Genomic DNA, 24,359 nt, shown 5'->3' on the forward strand with positions numbered 1-24,359 from the left:
TTGTTTCTGCAGAAAGGCAGTACTATACCTTGCTGTAGGACAACTCCATTTTTCAATTCAAGGAAAAAAAATGTTGTTGCTTTAAGAATCAATGATTACTTGTAGAGGAAGATTTGATATCCCTGTGTTACTAATATGTCTGTATTTTTAGTCTTTGAATGCATGTTCCTGCTTAGTAGAATTCTGATCCAATGCATTTTATATTAAGACATTAAGAATTTTGATGTCCTGAAACTTTGTTCCAATGTATACTGGGAAGCAGGCCAGGTGATGCAGCCCTGTACTCTCAAGTAATTCAGAGGCTTGAACATGGAGACCAAAAGTTCAAGAACAGCTTTTTCTACCTAAGGAATTCAAGATCCACCCGAGCAACGTAGTGAAACCCTGCCTCAATCTTTAAAAAGGTTTTGCAAAGAACTGGGATTATAGTTCATTGATAGAAGGGTTCCCAGCATGCACAAGCTTAGCACTTCAATAAACAAACAAATAAATAAACATACTGAGGAAATTCCCACAGCCCTTTTAGCTAGGGAAGTGTTAACTTAAAGGCGACTATAATCCCATGTAGAATTTATACAGGAAGAAGCAGAACACAGGCTGGTACTAGAGAATAAATTATTCTCAAAGGCAACTGAATTTAGAGGACTGTGTATCAGAGGTTATAATCCACACAACCTGCCGTGTCTAGGAAGTAGAATAGAATGAAAAATAAATAGCATTATCCACTGCAGGTTCCTTCTGCAACAAAACCAAGGAGAAGAAAATGACTTCAGAAGCAAGACAGCAAAACTGTGATGTGAGAAGTAAAGAATATGACTGATAATCTCTAAATGCCTGACCATTTTTAACGTGCTTTTAAATACATTGTTTATTATTAAGTAATTTTTTATTCATTTTACATACCAATCACAGATTCCCCCTCTTCCCTCCTTCTGCCCTTCCAGCCTTTCCCCTCCAATCCCTCCCATCCCCTCCTACAAGAAGGTAAGGCCTCCCACGGGGAGGCAGCAGAGCCTGGTCCATTCAGTAGAGGCAGGTCCAAGCCCCTCCCCCTGCCTCAAGGTTGTGCAAGTTGTCCCACCATAGGTAGTGTAAAATGCTTTTTATTCTTTTTTTTTTTTTTTTTTTGGTTTTTCGAGACAGGGTTTCTCTGTGTAGTTTTGTGCCTTTCCTGGAACTCACTTGGTAGTCCAGGCTGGCCTCGAACTCACAGAGATCCACCTAGCTCTGCCTCCCGAGTGCTGGGATTAAAGGCGTGAGCCACCACCGCCCGGCTTTATTCTAACTTTAAGAAAATTTACTTGATTGGATACAATTTAAGTGGTAATGTCCATGTTGTTAGAGGTGTTTGCACTGAATTTTTTCTAGACTGCTTGCAACGTGCTTATTCAAGTGGCACTCGGTGTCAGTAAATATTATACTCGTATCAAAAGGCAACTACCATGAATTCATTAGTAGTTAGTTCTAGCTATATTATAAAGTTGGTACTAATTTGCAGTATGTCAACACATACAAAGTAACTCAAATAAGTTTAACTAGTTTCTAAGAAGTTTCTGACTTGAAGCATGAAAATTTGAGTTCCTTAATAGTTTGTTGTAACGTTTCATTCTTTTGTAATGAAGATAATAATCTAGTCCCCATTTTGGCTGAAAGAAAATTCAGACCATCAGCTTACTACTTTTTTCATTAAGAAATTTTTTATGTTTTTTACATACCAACCACAGATCCCCCTCTTCCCTCCTCTCGCTCCCCTGCCCCTAGCCTTTCCCACCTCTACTCCCCATCCCCTCCAGGTAAGGCCTCCCATGGGGAGTCAGCAAAGCCTGGTACATTCAACTGAGGCATGTTCAATCCCTTCCCCCTGCATCAAGGCTTTGCAAGGTGTCCCACCATACGTAATAGGCTCCAAAAAGCCAGTTCATGCACCAGGGATAGATTCGATTCCCACTGCCAGGGGACTCTTAAATAGACCAACCTACACAACTGTCTCACTTAATGCAGAGTGCCTAGTCCAGTCCCATGGAGGCTCCACAGCTGTTGGTCTAAAGTTCATGAGTTCCCACTAGCTTGGTTCAGTTGTATCTGTAGGTTTCTCCATCATGATCTTAACACCCCCCCCCCCCTTATTCATAGAATCCCTCTTCCCACTCTTCAACTGGACTCCTGGAGCTTGGCCTAGTGCTTGGCTATGGATCTCAGCATGTTTCCATCAGTTACTGAATGAAGGCTCTATGACAACAGGATACTCACCAATCTGATCACTGGGGTAGGCCAGTTCAGGCACCCTCTCCACTATTGCTAGTAGTCTAAGCTAGAGTCATCCTTGTGGATTCCTGGGAACTTCCCTACCACCAAGTTTCTCCCTATCCCCATGATGTCTCCCTCTATCATGGTATCTCTTCCATCGCTCTCACGCTCTGTCCCTGTTCCAGCTCCACCATCCCGTTCCCCTCCTGAAGCTTATTACTTTCATGTTTGGAAGAGAACAAGAGTGATTGGTGGAAGTAAATGCTCATCTTCAAAACAAGAAAAAGGAGTAAGGAGAATGAATGTCTTAAACCTCCATACTGAGGCTAAGACAAAAAATAATGAGACTTCCTGAAACACAGTTCTGGATTGTTGCTGCCTGTTCTTTGTGACTGCCAACATACTGTCTGTTCCTTGTAAGGCTAATAGAAGGATTCAGTAAAAAAGTCACATAAATCACTTTTCCCAGTACTGGAACACAGAAAGCATTCAGCAAATGTTAGTCCTCATGGTTAGTAATCAATAGATCATTTTCTTTTAAATGCTGATAACTTTCTGAGTGGATAAGACTGTGATACATCCCAGGGTACTGAATTCTGAAGACAGCAAGACCCCATCCCTAGCTAGGGCTGAAGTCCATCTGTAATGTCATAGCCTTGTCTGTATGAGACAAGGCATATTTTCACACACAAACATGAATGGTTGCTAGGTAAGCAAGCAAGATTTTGTGACTATGTGTTGTCATTGTGCTTGCACAGGACTCATAAAACTGGAAAAGTGTGTCTTTCGTCATAGTGAATGAATATATTTCAATAGAATCTGAAGATTTGCTTGAGACAGCTTTGAGTAATGCTGTGTTTCCCCTGAGTAATGTCTGAAAGAGAATTTCAAATATCACAGTGCCTTTTGGAAGATATTAACTTACAGGGCTTTAGGACACTAGAATTAGCAGCAAATACTTGCAGACGTGATTTCCAAATCTCTGTCTGACAGGACACTGTGACCTTAATATCCCAACACCATGAGAAAAAATGGAGAGTGCTGTTGACTCAGCTTGTTATAAACAGGCATATCGAGTGAATAGCACCCCAATGGCTTCCCCTCCTGATGTACAAGACTAGCTGCAATGTCATTAGGCAGATCTTAAAAAACACAGTAACACAGTAACACCAGCACACAAACCATTTGCAGAAATTTGTTGAAATATTAGGAATCTCTATGTTTCAATGCATTGGTCATAATTTCTCACAATATAACTAAAACAGTTTAAATAGTTAATATGGGTATATGCTTAAACTTGGAGAACATGAGAACAGTATTGAATATTTTCTGTAAGCTTTTACATTTCATCAAGAGAGTTATACAAAATAAATATTTTCACTGCATGATACAGTTGAGGCCAGTAAGAACCAGAGAAGCTAAATGATTCACTCAAGACTGTGTAGACATTCACAACCAATTCTCCTCTTATGTGTCTTCCATGGAGACCACAAAGCCTTTCTTTTCTGTTCCCTGTGCTGATAACCCAAATCCATGCAAAGGCTAAGCATGTACCAGACCACTTAGCCGCACAATTCAGCCAAACTTCTGAATTATTTAGTCAAAGATATTTTCTGATTCCTGTATTTAAAGTTATCAGTAGATGTTACAGTTATAAAACCAACTTGCTACACACTCCCAAGAACACCCTGGCACCCTTTTTTTGGAAAAAACATTACTGAATACAGAATATCTACTTGGTGAATGCATTTCTTAAAATAGTCTCAAGAAGAATAACTAGAAATTTTACATTAAAGGAAAAATAGGCAGGTAATGGGAAAGAATAGTTTAAAACTAGACCTAAATGTATGGGTAATGTAGTATATGATAAAAGTAATCATAATTTTTAAATCAAGGGAAAAAAAGGAATGGAATATTTTTTAAATGGGACTATTGTGTTACAGATAATAATAAATAGTAAAAGGTAAACCTACATCTCACTACTTTAAAAAAAAATCTGAGTAAGGGAAAGTCTGAAATACTGAAATGTAAATTAGAAAAATGTATTCAAGTTTCAGAAGAGTCTATGGATGAACTTGTACAAAAATAAGAGTATTAGTATAGTGAATGCCCTAAAAAATGTTCAACTAATTCTCAGAGTGTGTACTGATAAAATTAAGAGATAATTAGACAGTATCTTTCCACATACAAAAGGTACACCTGTGATTTGGGGACTTTTGTTTCTGGCAATATGTTGAACAAATACAGTTTTACAGTTATATGATTAACTCTATTATGTTTTCCAGTATTTTGAATGATAATTGGGATCAATTTAAGTCATAATTAAATAGGGTATACTATATTAAAAATCCAATATGTCTTCTTAAAAACACAAACCAGATACACTTTTGATTGTGTAGAAAGATAAAGTAAATAAAAACAATTTTCAGAACACAGCATATGGCACAACATTTGAAACTAATTCTGTAATGATACATGTAGGAATTCTACAAATACATGCAAGCTCTTATTGATAATTTGTATAGTAGAAATATGGGTCATGAGAGAATATTTTTAAAATGTTATACTCATATATGAATAGAGATTATTAGATCATGCACTTTTATATTACTTTCGTAGTACAGAAGTCTTAGCAATTTGAAAATCCTATTACAATTTCTTATGTTTTTTTTCCTCAGATAATAATAACAGAGTGAAGCTGATTGCTGATGCAAGCATCCCAGGATCAGATTACATTAATGCCAGCTATGTTTCTGTAAGTTACTATTTTCATAGATGGTATAATTTGATGGAGCATGAATACATTTCCAAATATTTAAGACAACAAATTCATTAAAACACTATGGAATGGAAAATGCTATTTTCCTAATAGCAACTTGATGCATAAGTGTTTGAGAGATGGGAGTTATGCAGGCTTTTAATTCGTTATTTATTTCACTAGTTTGTGCAGACAGAACATTTCTTCTCACTATACCTGACCTTTGCACCACTTCACATGCTTTGTTAGTATATTCTCTGAACACAGGGTCAGCTAATCACTTTGTCAGTGAAGTATCAGTCAAATTGACAATCATGTTCATATGGTGCAAAACCTTGTTATATACCTTTTCCTTTGAGATATGGAGTCCATCGAAGGGATGATGATGATATAAAATGTGTATTCCATCTGGCCACTCAGTAAACATAGATGAATCGACATGGGAAACAATAGTCTCTGGTATATCAGAGACAATCAATCTTACTGAGTTGGACTGAAAACTGAATGAAGCCAATTTGTTCTCCATCTCTCTTTTTCTCTGTGGTTCTTTGTTCTGCCCATATTCATCACCATTCTGTTGGTGCTCAGAAACCTCTGGTCATCCAGGACTGCATTTTATAGTGGGAAGAGCTCTTATAGTCATTTAATTTGCCTTGCACCTTGGGATGTATTCCAAATATCCCTGCTAATTATTTGTTAAGTGTTTCCAGGAATCAATTCATTAATTTTCTCCTAAGGTAGATGGCTTTATCTCTAAACAACTCTATTATGCAATTTCAAGGTAGTCCCTTTATGTTTTTTTTCCTACTGGCTTCAGCTAGGCTGGAAGATTAATCATTGTCATCTTGTGAGCCTACAGATATTCAAAGATTTCTGCTGCTGTGCACACTCTCAAGTTTTATGTTATTTTCCTATTCTTAGGTATTTTCCTACTCACTGACCTTCCATTTCTTTCAATTTATTTGAGGTCCTTCTATGATACTTCATCCTTTTCCTTACATCAAACATACCTGTATTGTATTCATTGTTCCCAAACTTCCATGAAGTGGTGTGTGTGTAGATTTCATTATAATTCCTTACTAGTCAATATTAACTCTGAAACTATAATCCTTTATTGGGTCTTATTGTCAATAGAGTAAATAATGGAGAAGTGAAGACTTCTTTGCATATCATATTAGGGATTATATTGGCAAAGATATGGTTTTCATCTGGTTTTAATAGTAGATCTTTAGGTCTCTATTGAAATGACCATGTGAATTTATTATTGTAATGTTTTATTCGTTCATCAAATGATTGAGCCTTTGGCATATGCAATTCTTCTCTAAAAATTATACAGAACTTTTATGCTTACTAATTCTAATTGTAGGCTAGGCCCTACAGCCTGTTGAAGTCCCACTTTAGGCAATAATGCCTAGATATCTAGATTTTTAAATATAACCACTGTCCTATTGATCAAATGTCTTGCAATGTTATAGAATAGGACCAAGCTAAGTCATCGTACTATTTTCAACTTGCCAACAAGTAGATACAAATCAATACCTTATTTCTGTAGTGTTATTTCAAATGTGGGATAAATGGTCAAACAGGGTATGATGTGAGTTCACAGAGACTGAAGTGGCAAGTACAGGGCCTGCAGCAGTTTGCACATGGTCTTCTGCACATACCTTATGGCTTTTCGCTTGATGTTTTTGTGGAACTCCTAACAGTAGAAGTGGATATGTCTTTGGTTCTTTTACCTGCTCTTGAGACTCTTTTCCTCCTATTGGGTTGCCTTGTCCAGCCTTGATATGAGCACTTGCCTTGTCTTAGTGTATCTTTTTTCCTCCTGTTTGGTTGTTGTCTCTTAGAAGCCTGCTCTTTTCTGAAGGAGTGGATCTGGGAGAGAGGGGAGGTTGGCGGGTGGGGGGAGCTGGGAGGAATGGAGGGAGGGGAAATTGTGGTTGGAATGTATTGTATGAGGGAAGAATCTATTTTCAATAAAAAAAGGAAACAGTGCATTCTAGTAAGTATGACAAGCATACAGATGACATAGCAAGGTAATATTTCAGAACCTCTAGTGTTCTCTCTAAATGGTATAGTTGTCAATATACAACCAATAGCAAGTGAGAAGGTGGTTTAAGCAGGGGTTAGAAAGATGGCTCAGCAGTTAAGAGTCCCTGTGGCTCTTGAAGAAGACTTGGGTTTTACTCCAGCACTCACATTGTGGCTCACAATGATCTGACCCTCTTTTTTGAGCTCAGAGGGCAGCAGCCATGTGCATGGTGCACATACATGCATTCAGATAAAGCACTTACATACATAAAATAAACACATACTTTTAAAAGAGATACTTTAATCAATAAACTAAGAAGCCTGAAGACATATGTTCTGTTACAATAAGATGATGTCAAAATATATGAAATCTTATTTTAAAAAAATAGCTCCTGTGACTTACGTGGTAAGCAGAAATTAATAAAGGAACTCCATATGGAAGCAGGTTTGCATAGCACTGTGAGCAGTGTATTGCATTGCTAATACTTTCCAGGAAAGCATCCTTTACTTGAGGTACTAAAAACAAGGGACAAATACATATCAACAATACCATAGTGTTCCTTACTTCTGTACCTCCAACTAGGGCTGTCTTTACCTCAGAAAACACATGTGACAATTCAGTTTCCCCCAATTTACAAGTTTTGTTATATAACACTTTCTTTTTGTTTTTTTCTCCAAGACAAGGTTTCTCTGTGTAACCCTGGCTGTCTTGGAACTCACTCTGTAGACCAGCCTGGTCTTGAACTCAGAGATCTACCTGCCTCTGCCTCCAGAGTGCTGGGATTAAAGGTGTGCACCACTGCCACCCAGCTGACACTTTCAATGGAAGGTTCATGAAGTATCCCCAAGAGCAAATGACAATAGCTTGATATGGCTTTAGGATTTTTATTTCTTTGGATCTGGGAGCAAAGGGAAGAGGACTAAAGGGAGTACTAAATTAATTTGTGTGTGTGAAGAAAACCAGGTTCCAGGAAAGAGAAAGGGGAGCAGCAGGTAGCATTCAGGAGATACTGAAATCCAGGACCTAACACTGGGCTCATGTGACAGTACATCCCCATGTTCCTCTGCCCTGAGCAAGGCTGGGGAATTGTGCTTCTTTATCCTGCACTTAGTGAGAGGCTGGAACATTTTGATAAAGAATGTACTGTGAGAAAAAAAGGAGATGAAAGATTGTGGCCTCACAGGTAGCTGGTTGTACCAATACATCTAGAAACAGTTCAATGGGACCAATAGTAAAAATGAGATTTTATGGGCAAGCAGAAGGCTCTGCTGCCAAGGGTGGATACCAGAAATTCTCTGTCAACAGATTTTAACCTTGTGGGCATTTGTATGTATTATTAACAATGACACGTTACTGGGAGTTACTAGGATGAATGATTAAATAATTATGTATTCAAAACTGATAGATGTAGCTAAAGTTTTCCTGGTTTGTTCGGCTCTTGTGGCCCTACGACCAGCCGCTTGGACCCAAGTAAACACACAGAGACTTATATTACTTATAAACTATATGGCCTTGGCAGGCTTCCTGCTATCTGTTCTTATATCTTAACTTATCCCATTTCTATTAATCTATAAATTGCCATGTGGCTTGTGCCTTACCATTATTTTTACATCTCGCTTCCTCTGTGTCTGGCTGGTGACTCCTGACTCAGCCTTCCTGTTCCCAGAATTCTCTTCTCTGCTTGCCCTGCCTACACTTCCTGCCTGGCTACTGGCCAATCAGAATTTTATTTATCAATCAATCAGAGCAACACATTCACAGCATCCCCAGCAGACAGAGAAAAATACTGCTTTGTTGGCAATACTTATTTAAATCTCTCTCTTTTTTTTTTCATTTTCACATGTTCTGCAATTCCTGGGACATAGCATACAGTGAGCCAATGGAATCACTAAAAGGAACTTTTAATGCATTAGGTGGGAGTGTTGTACATGTACTTCAGAACTTGGGTGGGCCTACTTCCTCTGTCATTTTTGTGTCTGTGACCCTTGGTGCTCCAAGTTTCTATATCTATAAATGAGAAAGAAAAATAACTTCCCTAAAGGCTGCAGCAGGTTTAAAGAGGTTAATATGTGCAAGCAGCTAATCACACTGTGTGCCACATCAGAAGCACCTAGTGAATGAATGTATGTTACTTTTATTGTAGTGCGTGTTTAATTACAATAGATTTTACACTGCTTGGCTAGTAACCCAGAGGCAAAGCTTAGACACTAACTTAAGGGCAGCTGTAAAAACTGCCATGTAGGGTCAGTGATGATGATGAGAGTTGAAACGTGCCATGAAACTCACACTTTTTTTTTCCTAATTAATATAGAGCTTTAAAACCAGTTAAACTGTATATTCCAATACAGAGAAAGCTTTCTAGCTAATAGGTCTCTTCTCAGAGGAAGCAAATTTTATACACCAATACTCAAAATTAGAGGCTAGGTAGTAAAAGGAAATGGCATGCTTCCCCAACTCTAATAAAATATGAAGGAAGTGCCTCGAGCATTTCCGCTTGTGCAGCATTTCACGGCTCCTTAGTCTTCCTTTAAAATCAAGTCGCCTTAGCCAGAGAAAAGCTTAAATCTGATTGTCCTCTCTATATGAAAAGCAAGGTGTAATGGGGCTGCATTTACGGTGTAGTAAGAAGGAATTAAAAACAAGATTTATACATTTAAAACTCACCCTGGCAAATAAGATAGGTGACTAGAACATGGATCATTTGACTACAAAGCCTTCATGGATCACCATAGACCTTTGCCATCTCTAATACATTTCTTGTTTAAGAAAATTTAATTAAATTTACTCTTTGACCAAAAGAAGAAAAAGAAAAAGAAGAAAATTGGGGGAGGAGGAGGAAGAAGAGGAGGAGAAGGAGGAGGAGGAGAAGAAGAGGAAGAAGAAGAGGAAGAAGAAGAAGAAGGAGGAGGAGGAGGAGGAGGAGGAGGAGGAGGAGGAGGAGAAGAAGAAGAAGAAGAAGAAGAAGAAGAAGAAGAAGAAGAAGAAGAAGAAGAAGAAGAAGACTACAACAAAAATAATAGTGTACAAAGCATATTTACCATCCAGGAAAATAAGGAATGATCCTTATTTTTACAAATACTTGCTAAAAGTTTCAAAGAAATAATTTATATGCGCATGCTCAAGTTTTTGTATCATGGAATATAGTTGATAGCGTGTGGTATTAGCACCCAACCCGGTTCCTCTCTAAGGATGCCTCCTTCCAAACCTGGCTCACCAGCGAGCCTGCATCCTCACCCATAGACACTAAACATTAGGAAGGGCAAAGCTGTTGCGTCCTCCTTCCTGGTCCCCATTGCTCATCTCTCTCCCTCCTGGCTGAAGCCACCAGCTTGAGTTCACAGTATCAAGGACAGGACACACTACGTCTCTTTTTGTTTTAACCACTATCACAAAACTTCGTAGAATTAGCTCCAGGATCACCACTGTTTTCAACACTACCTCTCTCCTAACTCTTGGTGATGTCAAAATCAGCTTAGAACGTGGATTCATTGTCACAGTCATCATTTTCTTGATCTCTTCGGTAACTTGCCCTCTGCTTGGCATCATCAGGTGCTCACAGCACAGACCTCATTACCATCTAGTGCAGCCACTCTACAATCTCCAAAATCTTTTTCCCCCAAATCACCGAATTTTGATAATTCTTCCTCTCTGCTGTAACCTGTAGCCCGTAAATCTTATCAAAATTTTGGTCTCTCCCATTCCAATCGATACTTCACCTTCTTCCAAAGTTTATGTTTCATAGTCCATTTTTTTGGTTTGTTTCATTTCTTATTTCTTCAATGATTTTTTTCCTCTGAGTCCGTAGCCTTGATGATGATCTTATCTTGTTTATAGAAAACTCGATGAATTCTCTGTTCCACTAGATACGATTGGAGAAATACTCATGACCACACCAATGTGTGCCACTTTAAACTCAGGTTAACTAACCAAAATTTTTGAAATTAATTTATTTTTTCCTGCCTGATCACTTCCTCTTCCTCCCTCCCTCCCTCCTCTGCTTCCAGTCCCTCTGCCCAACCTCTCCCCCGCTTCCTCTCAACTCCCAACCCCCTACCCCATCCACTCCTCCTCCTTTCTCTTCAGAAAAGGGCAAGCCTCCCATATACATCAGCCAGCCATGACATATCAAGTTGCAGTAAGACTAGGCACCACCACATTTATTAAGGATGGACAAGGCAACCCAGTAGGAATATACCAATACTCAAATTTATACACCAATACTCAAAATTCCAGTAGGAAGGAAGGGTTCCAAAAGCAGGTAACAGAGTCAGAGACAGCCCCCTTGTTCCCACTCTTAGGAGTCCCACAAGAAGACTAAGCTACACAACAGTAACATATGTGCAGAGGGCCTAGGTCAGCCCCATGCAGGCTCCCTGGTTGGTGGTTCAGTCTCTGTGAGCCCCTATAAGCCCAGGTTATTTGATTCTGTGGGTTTTCTTGTGGTGTCCTTGGCCCCTCTGGCTTCTACAATCCTTCCTTGTCCTCTTCCACAGGATTCCCCAAACTCTACCTAGTGTTTGGCTGTGGGTCTCTACATTTGTTTCCATCAGTTGCTGGATGCTGCTGCTCTGATGATAATTGGGCTAGGCAACAATCAATGAGTATAGCAGAATATAATTAGGAATCATTTCATTGACTTTTTTTATTGTCAGTCATGTTTGGTTCTATCTTAGGTCTCTGGGCTATCTAGGTCCTGGCCCTCCAGGCAGAGTCAGGAGTGGTCTCCCTGTCACGGTATGGGTCTCAAGATGGACCAATCATTGGTTGGCAACTCCCACAATTTCTACGCCTAACCAGAGATTGTTAATCAAGTCATTATCCCCTAACCATTTGAGTTCCAGCTCTCTATATTTTATTTTATTCTTTCTCCCAGTTCCAAGGCCTGTCCCACATGTCCACCTATGTCTGATGACTGTACTTTCTTACTGATACAATGGATACAGTGAAAAGAACTCCTGATCATCTTTATCTGCACCCATAGACTGATGCACTCTTTCTTCTGTGGCCAAGACAAACTCTCCTGGTCTCTAATTAGCCAAGCCCTCCTCTCTAAGAACATAGGCTGGGGATTTTCTTTCTCTCCTCTGCCACATTAGTATTATTCTTTGAGAAACCAAACAAACATATGGTGATTTCCTTCATCTTACAAAAATAAATATCATAATATTACATTAGAGATTTCTTTTTTTGTTTTTGTTTTTGTTTTTGTTTTTGTTTTTTGTTTTGTTTCGTTTTTTTTCAGACAGAGTTTCTCTGTGTAGTTTTGGTGCCATCCTGGATCTCACTCTGTAGACCAGGCTGGCCTTGAACTCACAGAGATTACTAAGTACCTCCATGTTCTTCCCTTTGTAGCTTTCTTCTTTTGTTAAAGGTTTTTTAATTTTATGTGAATGTGTGTATGTCCATATGTATTTATATGTATACCTGAGTTGGGGTGGAGTGGGGAACTGCTCATGGTAGCCAGAAGGGGTATAAAATACCCTAGAGCTAGGGTTACAGATGCTTGTGAGCAACCTGATGTAAGTGTTAGAAACAAAATATGGCCCTTTGGGAGAGCTAAAAGCTCTCTTAACTGTTGAGACATCTCTCCAGCCTTCCTAACCATCCCTTTTTTTTGAGACAAGGTTTCTTGAACTTCAGGAGGTCCTGGAACTCCCTATGTAACTAAGGCAGACCTTGAACTCCTGATCCTCTTGTCTCTACACCTCAAGTGCTGGGATTATATACCTACACCAACACGCCCATCTTTTCCCTGCAGTACTGTGCTCCACTCACACTAGAGTTCCTTACAGAATTATGTGTGCTCACATCCCATTCTCTTCTTCCTCCTCCTCCTCCTCCTTCCACTTCTTCTTCTTCTTCTTCTTCTTCTTCTTCTTCTTCTTCTTCTTCTTCTTCTTCTTCTTCTTCTTCTTCTTCTTCTTCTTCTTCTTCTTCCTTATCTATTATTCAGACTGTTCAAATGATGCTTTGATGCCAAGGAAGCATGACACAAAAACTGCTTCTTATGAGATCACTGGCTAACCACTCGGGAAACTTAAATCAAATGTCAGCACCTTCACCCTTTCATTGGATATGTCAGAAGTTCCGATTCTTTCATCTATATCACACTCAAATGTCAGCACCTTCACCCTTTCATTGGATATGTCAGAAGTTCCGATTCTTTCATCTATATCACACTGATTGTCTCTCGTCAGCTTGACCTGCAAGCCTTGTAATGATCTAGATCACAATCCTTGAATTAATCTATTCTCCTAAATTCATGTTCTTGGTGATCTGATGACTTTAAGTCAAATTATCTTCTACTTAGAGATTCTTCCTTTATTCCAAATGCATATACCTAGTTGTATAACATTTCAATGTGAACAGCTAATAGTTTACATTCAATACACACAATTTGAATCCCTGATTTTCTACACAAATTCCCTTATCTTTAAGTCTTCCTCTTCTTTCTTCAGAGCCGTTATTTGGTTCATATGTTTATTACATGCTCCATACACATTTATTATGTGTCCCCTATTATCAAATTCCTTGCACTACATTGGATTGTGAGGTTTCTAGTTGATATTGGAAATTTGGAGAATCTAAGATTATTCACCATTCAAAAGTAGACAATATTTTTAAATAATCATGTCATTTTGCAACTATCATATTTCTGGTATTGATCAGAAATAAAAATATGCTGCTTCAATATAAATACTGATGCTGTGTGTGGAATTGCATCCTTCTAGGGATACTTATGTCCAAATGAGTTTATTGCTACCCAAGGCCCATTACCAGGAACAGTTGGAGATTTTTGGAGAATGGTATGGGAAACCAGAGCGAAAACATTAGTAATGCTCACACAGTGTTTTGAGAAAGGACGGGTGAGTTATATATGAAATATCCTCTATAATGTGATGCTTTATAAATTATATTAATATTTGTGAATGTTCCAGCTAGTGCTGTGTATGATCATCAAAGACTTTGCAATCCATAAAGTAGCTTTGCTTTAGTGACATTGATGGTTGTAAAGAGTAGCATTATGCTGGATCATGACTGCTGATTTTCTCTGGATGCAGATCAGATGCCATCAGTATTGGCCAGAGGACAACAAGCCTGTGACAGTCTTTGGAGACATAGTGATTACAAAACTTATGGAGGACATTCAGATCGATTGGACCATCAGGGATCTGAAAATTGAAAGGGTAAAACAAAATTTAAAAAAGAGGGAAATGGATATGGTATAAAATATGACTGACTTAAATATGCAAAATGAAATGAATACCAGAATTATCCCTTGTACATATAGCTATGTATTTAAACATGCTTTCCCACTGTTTTGTAAATGTTTTGATACATGCACTGAGGTATGTATGTAACTGTTGTAACTGTCACATTCCAAACCGTGTGATTACAGTCTATATCAACCAATTAGCATCAAACTCATGAGTTGAAAAATAAATAGGAGAAGGAAGAAATTACTAGAGCATTTGATGTGTTTATCTAATTATTCTTTCTCAATAAAAACTCAGGAGTCAGATATTGGGGTAAGAACCTGAATGATCAGAGAGGCAGCAGAGAAGCAACCAGTGACCTCCTATCTCTTTCATTCCTCCATCCAAAAGGGCCAAGATCCTCTCTAATCCCCGCCTTACTACTTCGTATCTCTCTATCTGTCCTCAGTCCTCCAAATCCTCTATGGTTAATTTTGGACAGCTAGTAGCTAGCTCCGTCCTCTGATTCAAAGCAAACTTTATTGTCAGAATGGGATCAAAATATCACCCAGCAAACACTGGGTTTATTTTATGCGAAGAAACTATATTATTTAATATAACAGTTTTCAACACCATTCATCCCTGAGTCCTAAAGACTTGATGTGTATATGTGTGTGTCATGTGTGGTTCATGTATTTATGTAAAAATTCTTGTGTGGTGTGTGCACAGGCTCACCTGTACATGTGGGTACACACATGCATGTGGAGGCCAATGAACAGTCAATGTTGGAAATCTTTATTTGATTGCCTGTCACCTTTGCATTCCTCGACAGAGACTCATGCTAAACCTGAAGCATCTAGGTTCAGGCTCACTATATTATTTAGGCTGGGTGGCCAATGAGCTTCAATGGTCCACTTGTCTTTGATCCTGCCTCCCCCTCCAGCATTGGGGTTTACAGACATGTATCACCATGCATGGCTATTCATGTGGGTGCTGGGGATCTGAAAGCTGGTTCTCGTGTTCTCATGGCAGCTGTCTCTCCAGCCCATGCATTTTCTATTAAATCCAGAACTACCACAGAAGAGGCAGTATTGGCTACCACTGTATTATTATTTAACTGCCTCTTTATGTAAGGTCTTTTCCCTTTCTGACATAACACACACTCAACACTCTTGTTTTATATAGATAATAAATTTAAATATCTTGTTTCATATCAAATGGTTTCAAAATCTAAGCTCTGCAGAATGTCATGCTATGTTACAATATATTTATGATTTACCTTCAGATCTATTTGAAGATCTATTTTTTACTGATACTATTCATGATAACGCACAGTTTTCCTTTTCCTTCTTTTGTTTTGTGCTGGGCGTTGAACCCAGTCTTCTGTATGCTAAGCAAAAACTCTGCCACTGAGCTCCATTGGTGGCCTTAATCCTGTTAGTTGTAACAGTAAAAGATCTCCTTAGAAATTACATAAGCAGAATTTGTTCTGTTTAGTAAAGGGTCATCTTGATGAAGTCACCTGTGAAAGCTAAGACTTCAGTCAACTTTGTCCAGCATGTCTGTCTAATGTTACCACTTTTAATCTTCCACCTTGACTAGCATGGAGATTGCATGACTGTTCGACAATGTAACTTTACTGGTTGGCCTGAGCATGGGGTTCCTGAGAACACCACCCCTCTGATTCACTTTGTGAAGTTGGTGAGAACAAGCAGAGCACACGACACTACCCCCATGGTTGTACATTGCAGGTGAGGAAGATGTCTGTGGAACCCAGTATGTGCTTGGTATGGTCTTCAATCCGATGAGGTCTTGTTAGAATCATGATAGTGTTTTATTTTCTTATAGAAGGTGAATTTAGATTCACTTCAGCCTATAATTTCCAAGCATTTTTATTGGTTATGATAAACCAGAATGTAGCTTTCTAAAAGTCTAAATGGCAGAGATAAGGTAAGTGCAGAGTTAAGATGTCACAAAGCAAAGTTAAATCTCAACCAGTACAGGATTTACTTTTTTAGTCTATTGGCTGTGTGATACTTCTCAGAGGCCCCTAAATCATTTAAAAATGATAGCCCATCAGTTGGCATGAGTGTGTATTTCTGATTAAAAAGTAATAGGGCAAAGCATCTTTCTATGCCTAAACACAGTTTTGATTAAAAAATCAATATCCAGAGAATCTCCAAATTTAAAAAAAAACTATCTCCAGCTAGAACAAAGAAACTCCAAATGTAGCTATACTGTACTTCACCATCAACATCATCCTCAACACAACTTAGCCTTTGCTGAAAACTGTCCCTGTAATTCCATCCTTCTTGCAGCGCTGGGGTTGGAAGAACTGGAGTTTTCATTGCTCTGGACCACTTAACACAACATATAAATGACCATGACTTTGTGGACATCTATGGACTAGTGGCTGAACTAAGGAGTGAAAGAATGTGCATGGTGCAGAACCTGGTAAGATATCTGAACTCACACTCAATTCGTGGTTGTCAGCTCTAGAATTGCTACATGGGAGCAGCTTCCTGCAGCAGCCTGCATTGTGATAACCTGTTTTCCTGTATTATAAGTGCTGAGCGGGGTGGGGGTGGGGTGGGGGTGGGGGTAGCGAGTGCAGATTATGGGAGAACTAAAGATATGACTGAGTACCACCACTGACTGTTCATTCAAATTAATTGTTACTTGTCGGCGTGTAGAAAGCAATTTACAACACAGATTAGCATTTAATATTTAACAACTTTGAAAAGTGTAGAAAATAAATTAAAAGCAATCTCTTTAAAATGTGCTAAAAGCTGTAGTTGGAAAAAAACTGACTAAAATGTTGACTTTAATGAATTGCTGTGCATTTAATTTGTCTGAATTTATGTCTGTTGCATATTAGTATTAGTGATTATTGCAGCATGTTATTAGCTAAATAGCTTGGGATTTTTATTTATTATTTTGGATTATATATAATTTTTCTTTGTTAATAAAGCACATATCAGATCCTTTACATATATTGTCTTGTTTAGTCCTAATATAATTCTTATTGGTAAAATTGGTAGATCAGGGGCCAGGAAACCAAGCAACAATCTAGGTAGTACTGGCTCTACTTTATCAGAAGACAGCGACTCAGTTCCAAGCACCCACAATCTTTTGCAGCTCCAGTCCCAGAGGAGTCAACACCTTCTTCTGGCTTCCACAAGCACTGTACACCCTTGCTGTGCAGACATTCAGTCAGGCCAATTACATATACATATACATATATACATATATATATATCAAATAAAATAAAGGTTTTTTTTAAAAAAGGAGTGATAAGTTTTTGTCATGTCTTATTGTAGCATCATTGTTAATGATGCTGTTATCTTACAATCTTGTGATCTGATGCAATTTTACTTTAAGAAGCATGCAGATTGCTAAGCATAACAATTTCTTCTCGTTCACTGAAGCTTGCATGTAGAATTTTAATCTGGTGTCTTTGTAGGAATCTTTCACAGACACTCCAATTCTGGAAGCATTAGCTAGTTAAAACTAGATCATGTCCATGTCCATTCCTTAATGAACTGACAGGGAACAAGTGGGTGAAGCATCACTCTTCCCACAAGCTGCTTCAGAAATGGAATCTGACTTGTGACAAAGGCAACCTTCATAGACATACAACCTCAGTAGTCTACAGATCCCCAGACTCAAAAGCACCCTGCATTTGGTTTAATTTTTACATCACTCATTTAATTATTTTTGATAAAGAAACTTTTGACAAGTTTAATCTAAAGTCACCATTATTACAAATTTTAATGTATAAAATATACAAAATTCCCACCGCCATATCCTCCTCTTAAATTTACGTCCTTTTTATATAAATATTATTCACACACACACACACACACACACACACACACACACACACACACACACACTACTGAGTCCAAATAGTTTGGCTGTATGTACTTGGGATTGGGTTTAGGGTTTAAACTCTGGCAATCATAAAGAAAACTGGCTCTTGCTGCCTCTGCAGCCATTGACTGCCTGTAGCTCTTGAACTAGTGGTGGGGCCTTCTGAGCCTTTCCCCCACCCATATTGGCATGATAAAAGGCTACATCAATATTCTGTAGTAGGCCCTGCAAATTAGATGGCTGCTCCTTATCCTGGGGTCTTAGAAGGACCCCAATATCAATCCAACTCTTAGCCAGTATAAAAAATTCAATTTCCTTCTTAATTTTAGTTAAAAGTAGAAACAAGGGTAAAAGGAAAGCTAACATTTTCTTCTCAAATTCTTAAGGATAAACACTCGCTTCTAATAGTATTCACAGAATTAGTGGTTGGCTCTCTTGTCTAAGACAGAGCAGAGCTGATGGTTTCCTAAAGTCCAGGGACTATCTTCAAGTAATAAAAGTTGAATCACTTGCTAGGCTTTTCAACTTTGTGGAAGTGACCTTTATAGAGTGTGTTCAAGAACACCAGTTAATAAATATGCCCAGCTTAGTACTTGATATATGTTATAAACTTCTTGTAGCATATATGTTAGCCAGCTGGAGCAAAATCTTTCAGGTTGGATAGGGGAATGGCATGTTCAAGGTTTCAAAGTCAGAACTGAGTTCAGAATTGAGCTGCGCTGATTTTGGGCTCTGAGACTTTGAGCGATTTTTCTTTAGTGAACTCTATTGTTTACACAAGTGTGTTATCCATGTTAAATAAAGCAAATGTCTAAAGCACCGAGTATCATGTCCAGGATGCTGTACACATCCCGTAAGATTTCCCTGCATCCCCTCTTTGCAGAAAACAAGTGCTATGAAGCTCTTTCATCTGTCTTAGTTCCCTGACATTATGCTCTATCTAGATGTTCTCTATAATAAAAAAACAGGAAAAATGACTATATCCTGGTTCCAGTCCCTATAAACCACTGTTGTATTGCTGAAGAGTCATGGCTTATTTTCTTCTGTTGCACTGAGGAGTGATTTCAGTTTCTATGAGGGATGTTCCTGTCTCAGCACATACTATAGTAACAACACGAGTGGGAAGGCAGGAAGCCCAGCATCATCCAGCCGCCGAAAGACACCCAAGGGACACAGATCATCACTAGGAGAAAGAGAGATCTGAATAGCCATTCTGACAGAAGATTCTGAAGTATTATTACATCCTGGAATACTATTGATGCTTTGATTAAGGGTTGATCTGGATTAGTCTTGGTCCTACTCTGGGTTCTCCTGGAAGCTAGCTGGCATAAACTCAATGAGGCAGAAGAAAATAACTAATTATCTTTTTTGCCACATATTTTATGTATGTTACGTCCTTTAAATCTCCCAGCATAAGTTTTATGATTTCTGGGACCAGGGAATTAAGCATCGGAAGAAGAAATGAATTCTTAAGGTAGTGTGGCTGTCTAAGGGAGACACTGCAGTTTTCATGACATCCCACAGACTGCTTGGCAATAACTGTTGATGCCAGAAGGCTCTGGGAGCCCACAGAAGAATCTTACCCAGCTTGGCTTGCACTCCTGGCAGAGTTTTCCACTCCTCATTCTTTCCAGAGAGAGGAGGAGATCCCAGCGGTCCAAAGTCTCAAATATCAAATGTGACTTCAAGTTCAAATGCGCTTTTGACAGATACCAAAATTTCTAAGTGGAAATTCTTTTGAAATCATTGATTTCTATTCATAACATTATTCACTACATGCTGGGAATTTGAGGAAAACGCAGTTATTGTGACAAGGAACATACAGGAAATTATTTCCTGACTACAACTTCATGTCTTAACAAACTCAAATGTTGTAATTTGATTACCTGTGAGTACAAAACTTGAATACAAAACTTGATCTCTAACGACTTTTGCGTGCTGTCTAAATTACATCTTCCCTTAAATGGTAAAGATTGGGTAGTTGTGAAAATTAAATGAGATGAAGTAAACAAATGTGTATTTTGCAATTGCTGTGTGCCAGGCACTGTTATTGCCAATTGGAATTTAGCACCGAATATCAAAGAGTTCTGTTCTCATGGAGATGACGTTCTAGTGATGAAGCATTACTGGAAAGGTTTTAGAGCCCAAAAAGAAATTAGCATTGCTAATAATGACAAGCTATCCTAGAAGACAATTTCAATTGAAAAATTCCCAAAGGGATTTAAAAGCATTATACTAATATGTATAAATATAATCACTTAAAATGGCCATTCTTAAGAATTTTCTCAATATCAATTACATACATATGTTTAAATAAAACATTCAATGTTATTCCTTTAAAGCCAGGTGTGTTTCACAGGCATGAAAAAAGATTGTCTAAAACATACACTTTCGTAGTCTGAAGAAACTTGCCAGCAAGGGAAACAGGTTGGCATTAGCATTAAAAATGCAGATGGTCCTAGATCAATCGACATGCAATGGAACATTAGAAGTCTTTGCCCAGAATTTACATGTTAAGATACTTCAATAGCAACTAACTTCTATTCACAAACTGAGAACAGGTCTTTGACATTGGGCTAGCCACATGTCCCAGTGATTAGCAAAATTACTAAATATATTTAAAAATGCTACTTGTTATATGAAAGTGCTCACTCATAAATTTCACACATAAATACAGCATCCGTGTTTTTTCCAAGAAGGCTATCTTTAAATAAGTAGGAATTACTGAAATACGTCTTACACAAAAAAGGAAACTCACATATAGGTTCAGTAATATTTACTACTTTTCATACAGCAAGAAAGAATATATTAATGCTTGTCACTTAATGGCAAGTGTTTTATAAAACAGCCTATTAAGCCAGTAAGAAGCCTTGAGAGTTTAGTAAATCTTACAATGGAAATGGGAGAAAATCATGTATAAACTACAGCATATTCTGTTTCTCACTTAGATAATTCACACTTGTCAGATTCAGGTCATCTTTCACAGTAACAAAATAACCCTCTTTATAAGAAACATCCCCACTCTGCCCTTTGCTGAAACTTTCTTCCTTTGCTGTCCAGGCCCAGTACATCTTCTTACACCAGTGCATTCTGGATCTTTTATCAAATAAAGGAAACCATCAACCCGTCTGCTTTGTTAACTACTCCACACTCCAGAAGATGGACTCTTTGGATGCCATGGAAGGTAAGCAGACACAACGCACACCCCATTCACTAGCTTACTATCTACTGCAGGACTATTAACGTCATAATAACTATAATTTCAAAATGCCGTAGAAGCTACTGTAGTGCCGGTATCATGTATTTCATTTCTCTATTATCTAAGTTGAGATACTAGCCTTCCTGCCTTGATCACACTTTCCATTAAAAATTCAGCAACAATTAATGGGGGGGGATAAAGAGGGAGGCTAGATAAAAAGGAAATGATGTAAGTATATTAAAATCTCAAAAATTAAAAAAAAGGATTAAAACCTTTTAAACTGTTAACTTCAATAGTGTTTGGTATCTTACTATCTTCTCTAGGTGATGTTGAGCTTGAGTGGGAAGAAACTACCATGTAAAATTTGGACCGAAGATCGCAATTGGAAGATAGAATTTTCAGATCCCAGGAGCCAAAATTACCCCTCTCGCTTCTGAATTGAACTGGGCAAAGGAAATCGTCATGCTTCCCATGCTCTGCCTCACTAACTGGTTTCACTTTTTTTTTTTTTTTTTTTTTGGACAGTTGTAGGACATGCTCCTATAAGATAGTTATTTGTTTTGTATAGAATTAAATATTATGTATTTAAAATGTTTAAGGAAGTACAACATGCAAGTTATTTGAGGTCCTCAATACTTTTTGGAATAAGCCAAATATAAAATTATTATTATATTAGTGTTAAATGTTTCAGTGTGCATTTTCCCTATGTATTGGATTTCATTTTGAACAAAAGCTGTAAATGTTAATTTGGTAGTGTTATTTTGGCCTCCAGGGTTCTGATGTTTCTTGTGGATGACTTCCAAGATTGTCATAATGATCCGTACTTCCATGCACGCCCCTGTGTTTTGAATCCTCTGTTTTATGAGTGTTGAGATATCAGCTCATGATCCTGAACAGCTGAACAGTAACCCCTTGACACTGCAATGATCGTTCAGCCTTTATTCAGCACACAGTAGCACTCTGAGAAAACTTAAGGCTATTTAAATTGTACTATGATCTTCAGTTCCCAAAAAATGAGAGGAAAATTTCAAAGTGCAAGTTCACATATGAAGTTATAGAGAATCTTTCTGGCCTGCCTACATTCGCATACCACCAGGCACAGGTTGTGTCCCTCTTTTGATTTGAAATACACAGAGAATCAAGTGAGTCAGAGTATTTGCCCACTAGGTTTACACTCAACACGAACAGTTTTAAAGAGTTTCTGAATAGAAATGTATAAAAATGGCAATTAAACCATATAGTGTGTTGCAAGCTTGTAAACTGATGAGTGACATGCTGCTGTGGTGCCAACAGAAATTCTGTGTAGATGACATTGGACTGCCTTCACTTCATTCCCAGGAGCCGATTATACAAGAGAGTAAATGGTAGAATTTAAAGAAATGAACAAAGTGGAAGCAAATAAGATTTTTTTAAATAAAATCACTTTAACCCCTTTTTCTCTGAGTAATAATGTACTTAATTGAACTATATGAAATTGTTTTTTCACAGTCAAAGTCATAATAAAGAAATGGTATTCATTATTCTACTTTTAAGATAGGAACTAAATATTGTGCTTATTTTTGCTGAAATATACATATAGAAAATGTGATGGCTAATAAAAGAGAATATTAAGGAATTGAGTTACTTGAAGCCTAATTTGAATTATTAATTAGCTGCTTTATATATATATATATATATATTACAATATCAATAAATATATTCATTATATCATAGGTAAGACATATTCATTTAAAACCTTTTCTTTATTAGTGTAACATAATTATAATTTATATGTTATATATGATTCATACAAGATTATTTCCAAAGGCATCCTCAAAAATTAGTATTCATATGGAATGCACTCGCCAAGAAATTAAATTGTTGATTCTTAAAAGCAGTTTCAGGAAAAGTGGGAAATTTGCATACCATTTTTTATGGGAAGGAAATATAAACAAATACCATCTACAACTCCAATCAACATGTTTGTGCTATTGAGAGTACAAAAAACAATAACAATAGATGAGAAGTCTGAGAGGTTTAAGTGTTAGTTAAACACTCATATTGAAAGTGGATGGCAGCCAGCAGTTTTTGTGTTCATGAAAGACAGAAAATAGTCTCTGGAAAGAACTGATTGGATTTACTTTTTAATATAGTAAATGATAATAAAGAGAAAAATAGAGTTTGATTCAAAGGCAGATCATTGTCTCTAATATCTGCAAATTACATGCATGGGAAATAGTTTTTCAGGGTTGCCCTGTATGTTTCCATGTAAACGTCCATAATGCGAAAGAATAGTAACACTTTTTTAATTAAATCACCTATAAATTATTTTAAAATAAAAAGCTGCTTCAGTGAAAATAGGATAGCCTTGAGAACCACTTGTGCATATACTCCAAGTGTATCACTATCTGATATCAAATTATATGCTAAATAATAATTAATTTATAGAAGGCATTGGGGTCAGAACAGCTTTAGATCTACCAGAAACTAATGAAGACAATTTTTCAAAAGGACTTTAGTTCTTTACCAGAAAACAATATGTAAGTTGTTAAATATGCACAGCATAGTGACATATCAAGAAACCTTAACCAAAAGGGGATAGAAACTCACACACTAATGATAGATAAATGGTCTTCTAATTAGATTATGAAAGGACCCATGCATATTTAAGTTCTACGGGTGTCTACTAAGTGTGAATTAAAATGAAGAACACCTGTAGGTTTTTGGATCCAATTTGTCCAAGTTCATTGCAGCACATGTACAATAAATGAGCAACATGTGTTCCGCAGGAACCAAATGTAACTGGAGCCTCTCTGACTAGCTCGCCAGAGACCTGAGCAGCTGGAGGTAGTGGCTCTTCTTTCACACTGCACTTAAATGCATACATTTCTTCTGTTGCTTTGTAGGAAATGTGCGTAAGTCTTTGGCAAAAACACTAATTAAACTTTGACCTCTGTAAGTGTGAATCATACTCTACATGCTATACCAAACTCTTGAATTTTAAAACGGAATTTATGTTCAGCTGAATAGTCTATAAACCCATGAAGTCACTGGGGGATAACTAAGTCTATTTAC

At 37.7% G+C, this 24,359-nt stretch overlaps 1 protein-coding gene across 1 annotated transcript in view; it reads left to right on the top strand.

The window, feature by feature from the left end:
- The window catches only part of Ptprq (protein tyrosine phosphatase receptor type Q), a 180,351-nt gene extending 158,582 nt beyond the window's left edge, over window positions 1-21,769 (top strand). Inside the window, exons 39-45 of the mRNA XM_059245319.1 lie at window positions 4,926-5,002; window positions 13,769-13,903; window positions 14,099-14,224; window positions 15,836-15,984; window positions 16,552-16,687; window positions 21,167-21,290; window positions 21,629-21,769. Coding sequence (XP_059101302.1) covers window positions 4,926-5,002; window positions 13,769-13,903; window positions 14,099-14,224; window positions 15,836-15,984; window positions 16,552-16,687; window positions 21,167-21,290; window positions 21,629-21,666 — 785 coding nt within the window. The 3' untranslated portion in view covers window positions 21,667-21,769. The remainder of the gene's footprint in view (window positions 1-4,925; window positions 5,003-13,768; window positions 13,904-14,098; window positions 14,225-15,835; window positions 15,985-16,551; window positions 16,688-21,166; window positions 21,291-21,628) is intronic.
- Window positions 21,770-24,359: the final 2,590 nt, after the last annotated feature.

Source organism: Peromyscus eremicus, chromosome 18 (assembly GCF_949786415.1).
Source record: "Peromyscus eremicus chromosome 18, PerEre_H2_v1, whole genome shotgun sequence".
NCBI classification, from domain to species: Eukaryota; Metazoa; Chordata; class Mammalia; order Rodentia; family Cricetidae; genus Peromyscus; species Peromyscus eremicus.